The sequence below is a fragment of the Antrostomus carolinensis genome, unplaced genomic scaffold (assembly GCF_000700745.2).
Source record: "Antrostomus carolinensis isolate BGI_N321 unplaced genomic scaffold, ASM70074v2 scaffold10232, whole genome shotgun sequence".
NCBI classification, from domain to species: domain Eukaryota; kingdom Metazoa; phylum Chordata; class Aves; order Caprimulgiformes; family Caprimulgidae; genus Antrostomus; species Antrostomus carolinensis.
In genome coordinates, this window is record NW_010297566.1 from 1 (window position 1) to 18797 (window position 18797).

The 18797-nt window shown below is 40.0% G+C and overlaps 1 protein-coding gene across 1 annotated transcript in view; it reads right to left on the minus strand.

Moving 5' to 3' along the window:
• Positions 1-1464: 1464 nt before the first annotated feature.
• Positions 1465-18797, minus strand: part of LOC104520472 (interleukin-1 receptor type 1) — a gene marked incomplete at its 3' end in the record, with an annotated part of 20454 nt that continues 3121 nt past the window's right edge. Inside the window, exons 3-10 of the mRNA XM_010162171.2 lie at positions 17880-17946; positions 15870-16101; positions 13523-13712; positions 12281-12455; positions 10927-10992; positions 6222-6342; positions 3187-3332; positions 1465-1608 (exon numbers count right to left, since the gene is read on the minus strand). Of these exons, the coding sequence (XP_010160473.1) occupies positions 1465-1608; positions 3187-3332; positions 6222-6342; positions 10927-10992; positions 12281-12455; positions 13523-13712; positions 15870-16101; positions 17880-17946 (1141 nt within the window). The remainder of the gene's footprint in view (positions 1609-3186; positions 3333-6221; positions 6343-10926; positions 10993-12280; positions 12456-13522; positions 13713-15869; positions 16102-17879; positions 17947-18797) is intronic.

Sequence of the window (18797 nt, forward strand, 5' to 3'; positions counted from 1 at the left end):
GGGGAGGAATGGCTGATACCCCAGAAGGCTGTGCTGCCACTCAGCGAGATCTGGACAGGCTGGAGAGTTGGGCACAGAGGAACCTGATGACGTTCAGTGAGGGCAAGTGTAGGGTCCTGCACCTGGGGAGGAATAACCCCCGGCACCAGTACGGGTTGGAAGTTGATCTGCTGGAAAGCAGCCCTGCAGTGAATGACCTGGGAGTACTGGTAGATGACCAGTTGACCATGAGCCAACAATGTGCCCTTGTGGCCAGGAAGCCAATAGCATCCTGGGGTGCATTAAGAAGAATGTGACCAGCAGGTCGAGGGAGGTTCTCCTTCCCCTCTACTCTGCCCTGGTGAGGCCACATCTGGAGTACTGTGTCCAGTTCTGGACCCTCCAGTTCAAGACAGACAGGGAACTTCTAGAGAGAGTCCAGTGGAGGGCTGCAGAGATGATTAAGGAGCTGGAACATCTGCCTTATGAGGACAGACTGAGAGAGTTGGGTCTGTTTAGCCTGGAGAAAAGACTGAGGGGGGACCTTATCGATGTTTACAAATATCTAAAGGGCAGGTGTCAAGAGGATGGGGCCAGACTCTTTTCAGTGGTGGCCACTGACAGGACAAGGGGCAACAGGCAAAAGCTGGAACACGGGAGGTTTCGCTTAAACATGAGGAAAAACTTCTTTACTGTGAGGGTAACAGAGCACTGGGACAGGCTGCCCAGAGAGGCTGTGGGGTCTCCTTCTCTGGAGATATTTAAAAATGCAGTCCTGTGCAGCTTGCTCTATGTGAGCCTGCTTTGGCAGGGGGGTTGGACACGGTGATCTCCAGAGGTGCCTTCCAACCCCTACCATTCTGTGATTCTGAGAATGGTGTTAGATATTTTGGAACAAAATTTTCAGAAAGACCCAATTTAAAAGATTTCAAAGAGATCTAACAGGACCTCAATACCTCTAGAAGGTATCTTCTATTTCTCTATCCATGTACCTCCTCTCAGATGTTTGAAAATGATCTATACTTCAGTATACTCTCATACAGCACCCCTATCAACACTTTTCTGAATGCCAGGAATTTACAGAAAGTAAAATAATCAGAAGTGCCTTCAAATAGAAAAGAGAAGAAAGTGAAATTTGTCCTGGTTCATCTATGGAAAATAAAAACCACCCAACAATTCTACTGTATTACTGCTTTCTGTAAGAACACGAATTAACAGAAATCTGAACAACTGCTGTCAGCACAGCATTCAAACCACTGAAGTGGGTCTTCAGGGTATAGCATGATTGAACTGGCTTCCTGGAAAGTTGCAGATTTTTCCCCTGTAGATGCTTTTGTTATCTGAACTAATCCTAAACATCCTAAAAACATGCTATCCTTGCAAAAATCCCAAGGAAGACCAATCACACTCCACAAGGTTAACTCACTGCTTTGCAAGGGAAACTGAAGGCACATTACAACACACAGCACTGTTACACAAAGGTACCTTTTTTACCCAGGAAAGGACGGCAGGAGTCCCGATACCAAAGCACAATATCAATTTTGAAGATCTTGTAGATAATGACAGTAAAAAATACTAAAAATACCAAAGAAATTCCTCCTCCAATTAGGTAACCCTGAATGTTCTGAGCTGCAGTAGAGCGGAATAAGAAGAAAGAAAATAAACAAAACACAGTTACACACTAGAAGCAGAGAAAGACAAAAGAGACGTTCAAAATTGTTTAGTTATTAAAATATTAAAAAAAGGAATTAATTACTAGGACCAAAAGATTTTCATGTATGCTTTCTGCAAATACTGTTGTTTGACAAGCCTACTTTTATCTTCCAGAGAAGAGATACCTCAGCAATGTGACAAACAAAGGTAACTCTTCACCTGAAACAGCAAAAGATTGACGTATATCCCAGTGCAGCAGTAGAGTGAGAATTCTTGTACAAAATTTTATCAGTCAGAAAGCGGGAAAATCAGAGGTGGGGAGGCAATTTCCTGACCATGCTATTCTCCTCAGATCAACCAGCTTTCCATCATCCCTAGCTTCTTCGAAGATCTGTCATTGAACCTACTAATTTGTTGTCCTTTAACAGATTTGTTGTCCTTAAAACAAACACCCTCAAACTGCATTTTTTAGTTCATGATTAGTTATAGGATTCCTGATGTTGAATCCTACCCTGACAATCTTTATGAAGAACTTAAGAGTTATGTAACAAACTAGAGCTCAGATCCACTTTTAGTCAATTATTTGTTTACAACGTGGCTACTGTGGCCATAAAGGTAAGTTTGAGAATAACACTTGACAAAGCCAACTCAATACAAGCTCAACAGACCAGAGGTTCTTCTGCAGCTTGGGCACTTAAAATTTAAGAAGTGGGCACTTATAGTATCTGGTGATTTGCTTTTATGTGTATCTGTTTTTAAATAAAAATAATTAATTTCTTCAGCCTTGCATTTGAGTTTTTAAAGCTTATTTTACCCTTAAGTTAATCTACTAAAAAGAAAATTTAATGCTAGCCAGCAACAGGTCGAACTTATCCTTGTTTCTGAGCGCAAGACTGGGGTCTGCAACAAGTGGCAGGATGTTCCCAATCAACATGCATGAGCCTATCTAGAAGGTGAAGACACAGCACATACATCAGTTATGGAAAGTCCATAACCTTTCCAAGCAATCTATTCAATCCCTTCACTATCATCACTGTTAAAGAGTTTCTCCTACATTATTTTTTTTTCTCCTTTCTGCTGGAAATCTGAGCCTATTATTTCTTACTGAAGAAAAGGACAACCAGGTCCACATATACATTCATGTCCTTTTGACAGTCTGTTCCACACTTAGTTATGTCTTCCCCCCAACTCTTTCAGCTAATTTGCCAATTTCACTGTTCTTATGATCTTCTCTGATTCACATCCTTCTTTAAGTACAAGTGTGTAAAACAAAGCACAGTATGCCACTGAGGTCTCATACTTGCTTCAAATAAATTGGAGTCTTTCTTTGTTTCTCAAAAACACTGAATGGGAGAATACAAAGTAAAGTAAAAGTGCTACTTTCTTTAATTTTGATAAGGATATGACAAAAAGTTCACAAAGAAACATATTGAGCTGCATTGCCCGCTTTGCACAATGGTACGTGCAGTTTTAGCTTTATCAAGTAGGGTGTTGTCAAGCTAACTGAGAAGTAAGCATCACTGATCAGCATTTCATCAAGATGAGATCTCTTACCTGGGCGTTCCAATTTGATGTAGGCTGTAAATTGTTGAGAAGCATATATGAAATGACAGAAAAATTTATGAGCATAATCCTTTACTTTCACTTTTGAAATGTTAAATTTTGTTCCAGATACAGCAAGTCCATGAGGCATCTCCTCTCTGTCATTAAAAAAGGGTAAAAAGGAAACATCTGTAGAGAAACTGAAATATCAGTGCTTAATATGGGATCAATTCATCTATCCACAAATACCAGAACATTCATTTTTTACCTCTATAAACCTAAGAAGCCAGTGAAGCACAGTAAATAGCACCTCTGTATCAAACAGTTTCAGGACCAGAGGTGACCTGGCATTTTCCATACACACTGGGTTGCTGGGGTTTTTTTGATGAGTGGGGCAGAGCGCACCATTAGCAGTTCTGCAGATGATGCAAAACTCTAAGGGATGGCTGATACACCAGTCACGCTGCAATCCAGAGGAAACCTGTCAGGCTGGAGAAATAGGTTGACCACAGTAACCTCATGAAGTTCAACACAAAATGCAAATCCTGCACCTGAGGTGGAATAACCAGTCCCCAGGCATCCTGGACTGCATTAAGAAAAATGTTGCCAGCTGGCTGAGGAAGGTGATCTTTCCCCTCTGCTCTGTACTGGTGAGGCCACACTTGAAGTAGTGTGGCCAGTTCTGGGCTCCCCAGGAGGAGAGGGACATGGATTTACTGGAGCAAGTCCAGTGCAGGGTCGTGAAAATGATTAAGGGAGTGAAGCATCTGTCATGTAGGGACTCTTTAGCCTGGGGAAGAGAAGGCTCAGGGGCAGGGGGTGGATCTGATCAATGTGTGTAAATACCTGATGGGAGGGAGTGGAGAAGAGGGAGACAGCCTCCTTTCAGTAGTGCCCACTGACAGGACAAGAGGCAATGAGCACAAACTGAAACACTTTCCCACCTGCAACTCCATCTTAACACTTTTCTTACTGTCACAGTGGTCAAACACTGAAACAGGCTGCCCAGAGAAGCTGTGAAGTCTCTACCTGTGGAGGTATTCAAAACCCAACTGGACATGGCCCTGAGCAACCTGCTCTATCTCACTCCTGCTTGAACAGGGGGGTTGGAATAGACAATCTCAGGAAGTCCCTTCCAACCTAAATGATTCTGTGACTGAAAGATCATTCAAACCAGTAATAACTAGTAATAAAAGTGTCAAGAGAAAAATAACCTTCCAGGATTCTTTATATTGATGATGCAACAGAAACCTTTCTAAGCACACTAACAGACTCCCTGAGCCCACAGTGTCCACGATCAATGGTGATGAACAAACTTCACAAAAGCTGTGTGGCTCTGGTGTCAAATGACAACACACACAGTGATACTCCCTTTATGTCTGATACCTATTGCCACAAGAGGCTCGAAGATATAACATGCTATCCTGCATCCTACACTATGTACTAAAGTGATGTGACCTTATGTACTCAAGGAGGAAAACTCTTTTTGCAGAATATCCTGAAGAACCAGTTTCTATTACACATATAATTACCAGCAACTTCTGTCATGAGATGCCAATACAAACCTCATCACTTTGCAACATGTTCAGATTTGTTCAAGTCAGTTTTAACTTTCCTCCCAGCAGAGGAAAGAACTTCCTCCTAAACTGAAGTCCTAAAGTCCATTATGTTGGCCTACAGTGTGCTTTGCTACTAGCAAATGCTCCACAAATTTAATTGTTGAGAAATTACTACTATTTTTTTGAAATAAAACATTATTATTGCAATTAGATTAATTTCTCCGATAATGGATAACTTACTTTGAACTATTAATCCTCATTAGAACTTGCACAGGATGTATTTTGCACATCTCCATCTCTGGCACGGGAAAATTATCAGACAGGGTAGTGATTAGAAGTGGAGATCACTTCCCAAGCAAGCCAATAATCTTAATAGAGAATTGCTTTAAGTTAAATATATTAAATGCTTTTCAGGAAGATGCAGCACGGAGTTGGTTTCAGAAGAAGCTGCAGTTATAGTAACTTTAAGCACAGCTACACAGAGCTGCACATGTGTCTTAACTGGTAAAGCTGAGAAACTTCACGCCTGAATAATGGACTTACTTGTGCCTTACAGACCCTAAGCTGGGGCCCTAACACAGGCAAACAACAAGGTATACAGATCAATAATGAAAGTAATAATTCCTCCTAAAGGAACCTGGGGACAAAGTAGAAATAAGATTCCTTCTGGAGGTCTGACACAGGTGAATGAAAACTATAATTTTAAAAGCAGCCTGCAGCCTAACTCTCTAGCTGTATTTTGCACTGATGATGGTACTTTGTGGAGACGGCAATGCTTCTGCATGAGCGTGAACTGATCAGCTAAGATTTTTTTTTTTTTCTTTCTTCTTTGCACTACACTTTAAGGGTTATATTTAACAGCAGTGCTTGATACAATGAGAAAGCCAACAGCACATCCACACTCTGCGACAGCACAGACCAGTCACTGAGTAACAAAGGCCCTATTCTCTTGAAACAAATTGCTGGTTTTATCAGCCTAATCTGTGTTTAATTTTTCTGAATATAAAAAAAACTTTGTAAATGTCCTGCAACAAGAGCTTCTGCTTTTTTCTTGAGCATTAGCAGCTGTGTCTGTACTTAGAAAAGGACCAACTTCACAAATAAAAATAAATGAAGTGATTTTTTTCCTTGGAACAATCTATCCTTCCCATATTAATGATACAGGGCAGGCCTTAATCTATTAGCAAAAAGGATTGCATAAGAACAAATCCATGAATAAGCCTTACAAAATTAAATGTTTCACAACAGCATTAGAAAAACCTACATATGATTGCTTCATTGCATTTGTATCAGATATATCAGTATTTATAATGGGTTTTTTTAAATCAAGCAATAAGAATATGATGTACTTGATGCAGACTTTTAATCAATCTTTCAATGACTACTGACATTTGACTAGTACTCAACTTCATGGTGAATTCACTGCAAATTACTGCAGATCACTTCACTTAGAAATGCATTTGCAATTCAATGTATAAGGATACTTACTCATAAAATTGCTCCCTGTAGGTGATATCAAAGCTATCAACATCCTCATCATTAACTTGCCAGAATGGAATCAAGCCATTTATGCCACTCGATATATTACATTCCATAACTACATGAGAGCCTACAAAAAAAACAAAAAAACACTTAAATATGGCAGTGAAGGTCTTGTAACAGAAGCAGGATCAAGTGATTGGGGAACAGCTGGGAAAAGGAGGGATATCAGAAAACGCACATACCTTACGAAAAGCAAGAGTCCTTAAAACTCATGCACACTTGAGTGTCTCTGATCTGGATATAAATTCCATCCTAAATGTGTCTAAATGTTCATGCCTACATGTACATGTCTACTAGCTAGATGTCTAAGCTAGTAACAGAGTTCAGCTCAGCTGGAGTCCACTCACATTAAAGTAGACACCTGGACCTTATCAATTGAATGGCTCTCCAGACTCCACTGAAAGATCTCCAGAGCTCAAATCAGTTGCATGTACACAGTATGGTGACATCTGAGATGCTCTCCACCATCCAAGGCATCTGTATGGAGCTGGCAGATAGAATTCCAGATCTTCAAGAAACCTGCACGGCTGGAATAGCCAGACCACCCAAAACAGCACAAGACATCTATGTGTAGGCAACTGAATTCAGCCCCTGTTGATAACAGCATGAATTAAGGACTCTAGCTCATATGCAGATACTCATGTACAGACAACTACACCCTGGAGCTGAATCCCATTCTTAGTGACCACACATATCTTTTGTCCAGATCAGAGCCTTTTAGCCAACACTGTCCACTGGGGATGGTTTCTGAATACTCTCACAGTCTGCTCCCAGAGCAAACTCCCCTGCCACTCAGCTTCTTTGCCACCAAGAGTCCAGACCTTACAGAATGCCTCAGTATCAAGAAAGCAAGCCAAGTTGCAGAATGTATTTATTGCCAATGTACCTCAGAGAACTCCATTTAAAGGAAGGTAGGCAGCTTTCTTGGAGTCCTTCTGTATTTTACCCATGGAAGTTATGTGCTGGATAGGAGAATGTGTGCTCTCAGTTCACCTATGTAAAGATCTCAGTGTTGCATTTCCTAGAACCACATCAGATCTAGATGCTTCCACCAAGGGACAGTCTCTATCAAAAGTATGGAATAAACCTTCAGCTCACACGCAAAGCAGTTACTTGAACACGAGTTCACACAGAAATCACAAATGCTCCCCAATCTTTTCCCTCATAATAAATTTTTCTAAAGATGTGGTTTAGTGCATTGCAGAGCTCTTCAAAAGGAAGAAAACCCCTAAAGTGTTCCATGGCCTCCACTGCCATACATTCATTAATGTACTGTTAAGTGTCTATACAACCTTTTTCTGCCATTTCTCATTCAAAAAGCATACAGGTATTGCCAGGTTCATGCAGGTGTTTCCAGGTTCTACCCCACAGCAGGCATTTAATAGAATACTCCCCCCTCCCAACCCACAGCATCCTATTAAAGGTACTGGACAGAGAATATTACTTTTGAATGACAGAGCCTTTTTTAAAAGAAAAAATAAAATCAAAAAACTTTACCAACTTCCTTTAAAGGGTCCCCCTGTAAAAGGGAATCATTTGTAGTTTTCAGTAGCCACAATAAACCCGCTCTGTGGGCAGAGGCTCTGTGTCTCCTTTTAGTCTCACATGTGACTGCTTTCCTAACGCCTGTAAGGCAATCCAGGTTTGTTCATCTTCGCTGGTTTAATGCATCCAATAATACATCAGCAACTTTTAGTTAATGCAGAGTCCAAGCCATAAAAAATATGGACCAAATGCTATTCTAAAATAAGGAGTCTAAACAAGTTGTCCTATAACACATCTTAGTATAGGCTGAGAGCCACAGGCAGCCCCTGGACTAACTGCTCTATTCTCCATTTTCTCAGCAAGTACTGTCAAGGATTAAGAAAATCCTAAAGGATGTCTTCAGTAAATTAAAGAGCCTTTTAAGGGCCTATGCAAAGCAGATTCCTTCTGAGTAGATGTAAGAATTCTTCTGAATTAAATGGGAAGTTACAGCTAGTTACCAGTCAGAACTAGGGTCAAGATTTACATGACATTTCAATGGGTGGGAGATGCAGTAAGGGAAGTTGTTTCTAGTATTCTATTACTTCATTTCTTTCACAGTTACAATTCCAAAAAAAAAAAAAAAAAAAAAAAAGGAAAGTTTTCACACAAAGATTACGGTTGTGTGAGGTAAAAAATGATTGTGACAAGTGACAAGTCTCCCTATTCCAATGTAAGACTTGGTGAACAAATTTATTAGTTAGCACAAAGTTTTTCAGGCATGTAATTGTAATGAAGCCAAAGAAGCCGATGAGCAATTTCTGAATATTTCCAGCAGAATTAAATAACCATCTGAAGACTGCAGGACAGTAAGTCTATAAAATAATACTGTTTGTATTACATCCTGAATATTCCCACTGTTTAAAACAAAGCCTTCTGGACTTTGGAGGAACATAATTTCTATTAAAGCTCATTCATTATTCTGGTCAAAATCTACCAACCTTCACCAGAAGCTGGCAACTTCAGAGGGAGGTGTCTTTCACAAGCTGTTGTGGTCAAAACCAAAAGAAAACAGCCAAAAAAACCCCAAGACAACTGCAACAACAACAACAAAACAAAAACCAAACAAAGAAAACCACAAAACTCACCAGTATTTCAGTGCCCTTCACTCTTTAGTTTAATACCATAAACTCAAAGTTAGAATTTGGGCCAAAGTGTTTCACATAATGTGAAAAGCAGCATGAAGCCTCAACATGAGAAAAGAACACCTGATATGCACAGTATTTACAAGGTCAACGTCAAAAAAAGCAGCAGCAAAAGTAACCATGTTCTGCAGGACTCCAATCAGTGTGACACAGGTAAGAATAATACACAATGCTGAGGCCTCACCTCCCGTACGGTGCCACAGCCCCAGTGCAACCTTCCCTCGGGGCTTCTCTAATGACCTAATTGGTAACGATCCTTCCTCAAAAGATTAAAAGACAGCTTAGATCCTACACTAGGAAATTCTAGTAAACAGTCAATCATGCTTCTCCAAAATCCATTAACGTCCTTTTTAATCAAATGTTATGTTTGAAACAGTTCTTGGTGCAAAACAAGACAAAATAATTATAGTTCAAGTAGCTCCAAAACTCATTCTTCTGGACTACTTTAGTAGAACACAGCTCTGTCTGATATATCACAGAATGTTAGAGATTGGAAGGGACCTCAAAAGATCATCCAGTCCAATCCCCCTGCCCGAGCAGGAACACCTAGATGAGATCACACAGGAAGGCATCCAGAGGAGAAGGAGACTCCACAACCTCCCTGGGCAGCCTGTTCCAGTGCTCTGTCACCCTCACAGCAAAGAAGTTTCTTTTCAAGTTTAAGCAGAACTTCCTGCTTGCACCCATTGCCTCTTGTCCTATCGTTGGTTGTCACCAAGAAGAGTCTAGCTCCATCCTTGTGACACTCACCCTTTACATATTTATAAACATTAATGAGGTTACCCCTCAGTCTCCTCTTCTCCAAGCTAAAGAGACCCAGCTCCCTCAGCCTTTCCTCATCAGGGAGACGCTCCACTCCCTTAATCATCTTGGTGGCTCTGCACTGGGCTCTCTCAAGCAGTTCCCTGTCCTTCTTGAACTGTGGGGCCCAGAACTGGACACAATATTCCAGATGCAGCCTCACCAGGGCAGAGTAGAGGGGGAGGAGAACAGAGAACCTCTCTTGACCTACTAACCACACCCCTTCTAATGCACCCCAGGATGCCATTGGCCTTCCTGGCCACAAGGGCACAGTGCTGGCTCATGGTCATCCTGCTGTCCACCAGGACTCCCAGATCCCTTTCCCCTTCACTGCTCTCTAATAGATCATTCCCCAATATATGGCACAATCTAAACATGTATAGTTTTGCTTAGGACCAGATTTGCATACCATATACTTGGCCCACAGAATCACAGAATAATTGAGGTTGGAAAGGACTTTGGGAGGTCTCTAGTTCAATTTCCTGCTCAAAGCAGGGCCACCTCCGAGGTCAGACCAGGCTGCTCAGAGCTTTATCCAGTCAGGTTCCAAAACATCCCATGGAAGAGACTGCACAACCTCTCTAGGCAGCCTGCTGCACTGCCTGGCTGTCCTCACTGGGAAGAAGTTATTCAGTATATCCAGAAATTTCTTAAATAAGAGATTCTAAGATAAACAATACCTGGGATATCCATCAACTAGTAGCTCACTGTTTCACAAAAGATCAGTATCTGAAACTTTTTAATACCCTAGAAAGAGGAACAAAATCCAGGTTGTGGACAAGGAAGGGAGACAGGAAACATACCGGAGGAGAAAAAAAAATTACTTAACTGAACTATCCTAACATGTTACATAGATGTAACCACATTTCCACAGATAACTGAGAATATGTCACAACACAGACACTGAGAAGTGGTACAAAAGATAGAGTGCAATAATAAATAAATGCATCCCACCCAATACTGCTGGTCAAGAGACTCCAATCTTAGGCACAAAGTTATTCCCCCAGCAAATTACCTGTGGGAATCTTGTTCTACCATCTGTCTTCCACGTATCCTCAATCTGTGCACCTATCTCTTAGTCTTGCTGAAGTCAGTGGAACTGTTAACATGTTATTTCAGAAAGACTAGGAGCTTATTTGTTTTAATGAATGTTAATGACTTCTTAAACAGTCACTACTTACCCAGTTCTACTTCAATTGTATTGTTCTTCGGATAAATAAACTCTGGTCTTATCTGCAGTGGTCTTTCTAACAGAAAAAGAAAAACAAAATCTTCAGGCAAGAAGAGTTCCACAATTTACTTCAACTGACAGTTTTACAATGGTTTTGTTTTATTGTTTGGTACTATTGTAGCGTCATACTTACTACCAGTTTCAAATTTCCAACAGAAAAATACCTCATGGGATTTGCTGTACTCTACCCAAATTATTCTATTTTAGCTTCCAAGTTATCAGAAGGCTTTAGCGTACCTTGAAGTGCTCAAGGTTGGATGAGGCTTTGAGCAACCTGGTCTAGTAGAAGGTGTCCCTGCCCATGGCAGGGGGGTTGGAACTAGATGATCTTTCCAACCCATACCATTCTATGATTCTGTGATTCTATGAACATACTTTTTAAAAAAAAAACCAACTCAAATTTACTGGCAGTTGATATAAAAATAATACAAAACCAGAAAACAAAACCAAAAAACCTTTGTCAGAGAGATGGGTAAGGAATAGAAAGAGGGATTGTCTCGTCCACCTCTTAGATCAGATGAATATCTATTTAAGTAAAAGAGTAAACATGCACACTCTTAAACTGGGCTGGAATTGTATCATTCTGCACAGTAATCAGACTCACTGCTAACAACCCACTGTTCTTGTATCGCCTATCTAAAGTCTGAATTTTCATTTAATCTAGAAAGATGGGCACTCTACCTCCAGTCAACTTTTCTGACAGAACTGCTATCATGGTACCGGTCAGCAATGCTGCCAACAAAGACACAATCGCAATGATCACGGTGATAAAGGACAGTACGGGACAGTGAGACAGCCAGCTCTGCATCCTGTTAGATGCAGGAAAGCACAACCAAGTGCCAACAGTAAGCCAGTCCTTTACAGAGGAAGATTTATTAATCTTACAGAACTTATACAGCTTGTCACATCTCCTTTCCCATCAACTGAGATTCTAGTGAACTTTGTAAAGTAAGTTCACAAGCAGGAGTTTTGCTGCAGTGGTCTCAGCAAAAATTCTTCTTTTTAAAAATAAAGAATTAACAGTGCATTATTTGTTTTAGCAAAAACAAACCACGCCAGTAACCACTGCTTCCTTCTTCCTAATCCTGCATTTCTCATTTCCCCATGATAATTCTTCCTCAGAAGCAATGCTCAGGGGTAGCAACATGCATTGCTGTATTTTAGTTTTAGCTTCAGGAAAAAAATTAAAGATTTGCAACTCTAATTTCAGAGAGCTGAAAAGTAACATGCCAAATAGCCTATGCCTGCATACAAATATTTACAGCAGAGACAAAAAGAGAGGAGAATAACCTGAATGCACTCACCTTTAACCTCTAGGCTCATGGTTCGTGAAATATTATATTGTTTTCCCATATATGTGTATATCATACGGCACGTGTAGTTTCCTCTGTCTTGTACAGTTACGTTGTAAATCAATACAGCATTTTCACCCTCTGCCAAAAGAAGTCGCTTGTCTTGAAGAAATCCAGACTTACACTCCTAAATACATCAAAAGTACCTGTGATTTAAGGGCACTAATAATCTGATAATTAAATAAACTACTGAACTGTACTGATTATCAAAATACTTGCCAAATACTGATTTTTTTTTGAAAGCCACAATGTGGGTTCTTGTCCAAGCATCACTATACTCAACATGAAGCCTGACGACATCCTGCTGCATTTGTACTTTTTAACAATCACTGAAGCCAATCCTTTAAGTTTTCCAAATGCTGTGTTTTAGTTCACTGCCTTCATTTAATAGCTTGACAGATATCTATCTCAAGTGCAATAAAAGCTATTATGCATATAGCAGAGTTTATGAGAATACATGCCTGCACTCCAGCTTCCCTGGGAAGAAGGAGAGCTGCTGTAGCAGTGCCTTGTGCTGTTTGTTGGGTGTATTACCACTTCTGTGGCAATGCAAATACAGTGAAAAACTTCCTTCTCTTCCCTGATGTATAAGCAGTTTAGAATCACCTCATCTCAAAAGAAAATGTAGAGGTGCAGCATCAAGGTTATTTTACATATCCAGGCCCTTGTAGCTATTTTAATACCAGCATCAGAACTAAGATTGAACTGCTTTAGAATTTTACCTTAACATGAACAAAATATTTGTTTCTAAGCTTGCATAGTCTACATTTTGGCAGAATCCAAGCAAGAAGCATAAGAATAACACACCATGATCTACAGATAGAACAAGCCTGATATTCTGTGAAACTGAAATAATTATGCAGAGCCTTGTATTTAACAAAACATACACATTTTTAAACTTATTATCAACATTAAATAATCAAAGGATAAACTAGATTTTCACAAATTAACAAACCAAAACAGATGGTTTTGATGCTGACAAAACTTACAGTCCAAAAATGGACAATTCTTTTGTTTTTAAATATGTCTCCCATATCTCCTTACATCTCCCCAATAGTGCAGCAAGATAGAGGTCTTACTTCAACTGTAGAGAAAAACTTTCCATTCCAAAATCTACTTTTCACAGTTACTTCACAGCACTTTTTAAACAGATTCTTTCCTGTCTTGTATATCTGAAATACACATGCACAATACCTTATACCAGTGTACTTCAGGTTGATTATTGTCTTCATCTTTAAAGTGTTCTAGATCAGGGCATATAATCTTTCCAGTATTTTTGCTCATCACTTTTTGTTCAAATTTCATTTTTTCATTAAAACACAAACCATTATCATTCTTAAAAACTGTTAAGTTTATAGTTTTTTGGTTAGAGTGGTTAAGGCTCCTGTAATGAGAATAGCAGACAAGTCAGGTCATTAACAATAAGGTTCCTCGTTTCCAGCAAGTCAGAGATTTTACAGAGAGGGACTTCAGCATTTCCACCAGCCTTGGCCTCCAACACTCCCGCTACAGCCACCCTAGCTCTTAAACACTTGACGGCTGGACTTGGTGATCTTGGAGGTCTTTTCCAACCTTAATGATTCTATGATTCTAAACACCATCCTCAGCTCCTCACTCCCTGTTCCAGACTGAGAGGTGGGAATAAGCTCTGATTTTGTGTTGTGAGAAGCAAGGTCTGCTATGGAAGCACCAGAGGGGAAGCCAGGACTTCTCAGAGCTGACACTCTATGGAGCCCACAGCACCAATCCAGCCTTGCCACCTTCAGCACTACATTTGCCAGCACATAGTAGTGCAGGGGAACCCAAAACATATCTGTGCAGGAACACCCTCGGTACCAAATGAACAGGAGAAGACAGGTTTATCTCTGTGTTCCTTGGAGGGACATATCAAGAAAGACAGTCTGTAAGTCTTAGCAGAAGACAGACAGAGCTTTTGAATAACACATATATCAAGGTGCAATATCAATGTGAAACCGTTTCACACCAAGAGCTCACAAGAACCTGTGGTACAGTAGATCTACAGAGGAGAGATAGCACTAGAAACCAGAAGCCTATGCCAGAAGTAAAGGAATACTCTCTATTAATTCACTGCTCAACTCTTAATTTCTCAATGCTGTGCTAAAGAAGAAGTTTCCAGAAGAGTGAACTGCATGTTTTGACGGTCTTGGGTTCCACTTCTGTACACTGCACCTTGACAAGCTCTGTAATTAAGGTTTAAGTGACTGATGCACAAAAAGTAGTCTACAATTAACACAACAGAACTTTGGCAAGTTTCTTGTCCTGCTGACATTATACAAGCCAGGGATGCGAGGTGCCCACGGGAACACATCTCATAGCTAGAGTAACTAGAAACATAGCAGGAAAGACTACATTAAAATTATTTAACTGGGTAGCTTTGAAAGTATTACATTTCTTCTGACTCCCAAGTTTAGCTTCACTACCAACTCAGGAGCAGGAAGGTGAAAAGGTCTGTGACCTGTGCCTACACCAAAGTTTTTGCTGATCACTGTTACTATAGTCACAACCCAAATCCCTTCAGCATAACTGGTGTACTGTATGCACACTTAATACACTAAAAAAACAAAACAAAACAAAAAACCCAACACCCAATCCAAAACACTACCAAAAAAAATTTTAGGTCGCCCAAAAAGCTGCATTGGCTGTTCACAGTGTGCTATGCCAAGACCACAAGGAACAGAATAATTTCTGTGTGTCTTCCCAAAATGAATTTCCTGTTCAGCACATGGTGAATTTCAAACATTATAAATAAGATTTGAGCACCTAAAGTGGTGAATTCCAGTGCACTAATCTGAGCTGTAAATATGGCAAAAGCTTTCAAGTACCAAAGAGGCGAAAAGAATCTATTCCTTTTTTCTTCTCTGTGCACTCAGATCTTTTGAGCAGTACTGGGGACGCATTACTTCCACTGTCTCTAAAGCTGACAAGCACATGGCTTTGCTCTTTACATGCATTCTCATTTTTGACCGGTAACATTTGGTAATGTTTTAAAATAAAACATAAGAGGAGTTGTTTGCCTTTTAATTTGTAAATTTCTAAAAGGATTCTCAGGAAGTTGCTAAGCGATCCAGAAAGTCTGTATGTGGTGATACTGCCTAACATGCAGAGTTTGCTCCCCTTAGATCCTTCTCTTCCATTTGAGCACGGTGAATGAAGAAATAAAAGTGTTCTTCTAATCTGTCAGTATCAAGCAGCAATTTAAACGGAAGAAAAGCTGAAACAGTTAAGAATTTCCTTACAATTCATCCAAAGGAAACAACACAAACAACCAACCCATACAAACCACTGTTAATACTATCATGCTTTAAGACAAAGTGTTCTGTGTGAACCACTTTTGCAATGCTACCTGTGTGGAAGAGAAGGAAAAAAGGTAGCATGCAGAAACAAAGAGCATGATCAAAACAGTGCTTTCAACTGATCTAAGTGCTCTTATCTAAAACAAAAAATTCTGTACACTCAAGTTCCACGAGTATCACACTTGCAAGCATCAGTAAGCCAGTCGTTTCCCTCCTTCCTTCCTTACCTTACACCACATTCATAAAGTCCAGAATCTTCCAGTGCTGCAGGAATAAACCAAAGCAAGCCCTCTCGCTGATGGATCCTGGCATCTCGCTCTGTGGTTACTGGTGTAGCGGTACCATTTTTATACCACGTCAGATTGTAATCAGAGTGAAGCACTGGTAATGTAATTATTGGGCAACTAATAGCTGTAGGCTCTCCAACAAGCACAAAGTAATCACAAATAACGCATTCTTCTATTAAAAAAAAAGAAAAAACTCAATGCTTTTAATTTGTGTACTTCTATGGTTTAGAGGTGCTAACATCCATTCCAAGTTACACAGAATTAGAAAATAAACTTTCTGTAACAATTTACCATTAAAACATCACAAGGCTACCATTTTTTGTTTGTTTAGCACACATTTTACAAATCTTAAGTCACAACTTCCCTCTATTAAGGCAGTTAGCAAAAAGCACATGTAAGTCCAATAGCCTCAGTGCAAACCAGGGTTCACCACACAACACAAGCTTCACAACACACTTGTCATGTCCTTGTTATGTGAGCATGTTAGTACTTTTGCAGAATTACCAGATTCTTAATGTAGATACTATCTATGTAAAGCATGGTGCAAGCAGTAGCAGTGCAGAGCTCCTCACAGTATTCTGGCCATTATGATTGCAGGGCCAAAAACAAATAAGAGGAGGGGAAAAAAAGGGGAGGGGCGGCAGGAGGAGGGCGCAGTGGAAAGATGGTTTTTGACCCAAAGCACAAGACAGTATGGAATGAGATCAAGACCTCACTGTGAACCACAGAATGTGAAGGATTGGAAGGGACCTCGAAAGATCATCTAGTCCAATCCCCCTGCTGGAGCAGGAACACCTAGATAAGATCACATAGAAAGGCGTCCAGGCAGGTTTTGAATCCAACATAATACAAAGGAAATTTGGAGAGGCACAGTATTTAGATTTAGAAGTCTTGAGTATCATGTATTATTTCTTTACTACATTTGCAATTTCTGTCATCTCTATCCAGAAAGCCCTTTAAAATTATAAATATTATTCTGGACATCATATAAAAGGCAAACATAAACAGAATTTTTATAATTATGGTTGTGTAACAAGTTGACGAGGCGCAATCATACAGCCTAGCAAGCAGGTTTTTTAAACATCAGCCAAAAAAATACTGGACTAAGAAGGACAGATACTGCAAGAAGTCATCAAGAAACCCAAATCTGCAAGCAAAAACTACTTGGAGAATACTAGCTTAGCACAAATAGAGCAGGTCATCTGGCTATAAAGCAGATTTTAAAAGCTCCCCAACTTTTGCGTACACGTGCAACACTGAATTCCTATGAAACTGCAGAACATACAACTGAACCGATTTTACAAATCTTGCTGAATGACTACATAAATACAAAGCTAATGTATTCACTTTCAAAATAAAAGAGTCTTCAGTAATCTTTCCAGTCCCAGCACCTTCCTATCACTTAATTTAAAGATTTCCAAGTAGGCTCTATGGAGCTTAAACTAATTCAGACACATTAATATTAGACTGCTTATGCCAAGAGTGGCAAGACAAGCATCACTAACTTATGCAGTCCTAAACTTTACTGAAAAATTAGATCCAACACTAAAAATTTTATTGGTTAATTGTAAAGGAAACTGAGCCCTACTGCTTTCAGAACTAAAGTCACAATCTGACTCTTAGAGAAGTCATTCAACAGCTAACTTTAAGTCAAAAAAGCCAATCTCTTTGGGCTTTCTTCATAGGAATCGTGGAGAGGCTGATCAAAGCCTCAGGACCCTAAATTAATGTTGCTAGATTTAAAAATATTTATGTCAATTTGCCCATTCCATCCCCAGTACAACTTCAATCCAAGAACACGCATTCAGTATATCTTCAATACGCTGAAGCGAAAACAAACCCCAGACCCACTATTTGTTCTCAGTAACTCTTCTCTACTAAATACACCTAACTTGTCTCTTGCAGGTTTTCTTTTTTAAAATGGTAATTTCAACAACATATTTAACTTACCAGCACTGAACAGAGGTATCAGTGGAATGAGATGACCAATGAGCAAAAATGTAGATGTCATCTTTTGCTGCAAATAATTTTTTTCCATTAGTGTGGTATGAGTGTTCAAGCTGCACTGTCCTCTGCACTCTGCATTACTCCTTAAAATAAATAAAATAAAATAAAAAAATCAGGAGAAGCATTACTCATCATGGGGAGGGAAAAATGGGCTTGGTAATTTAGCCCCAGCCTTTGAAGATTTCAACTACAGAAACTGTTGGCCTCCACAGAAGGCTGCTCAGTTTCCAGCCTTCTACTGGAATTTTTCCAAATTTCTACTGGAATAAGTCTTGCATAACGTGTAATTTTCTTTTGCCAACATAGTTAAGCCAAAAAAACCCCAACCCCCTAGCACAGATAAATTATGCTAGCATACAGTGATTTTAGCTATACTGTATAATTTAGAAACCAAACTTGATTAAGCTGCTTCTCTCTCTACATGTTTACGAGAGACATAATCAGAGATGTGCGAGGTTCCATTCTTTGAACTGTTCTTGTACAGTTTAGGCAGCATGGCTTTTAAGAGCAGATGAACTTGTAGTCCTTTGCAAGAGAACAAGCACACTAACTCCAGTGTGATCTGGCACTTAAATTGGTGTCTAAAGTCAAAAGTGTGTAGAAACCGCAGCTAACATGAGCTGCCGTGGTCAGACACAAAACAAAGCGTTACAAGAACTGTAGTTTCAGTTCACACCTCAGGTCTTCTTTGCAGCTTTCTCCAACAAAGACGTGAATGAACAGACACCCCCTGCCCTCATGGCCCACAAGTGGCTTCCATGAAACCTCTAAATCTTAATCAAGTCCTGCTCCCCTCTCAGATACGCCTGCTTTTTCTTGGCAAGATGTCATCAGAGCCCTTCCCAAGCCTTCTACTGTCAG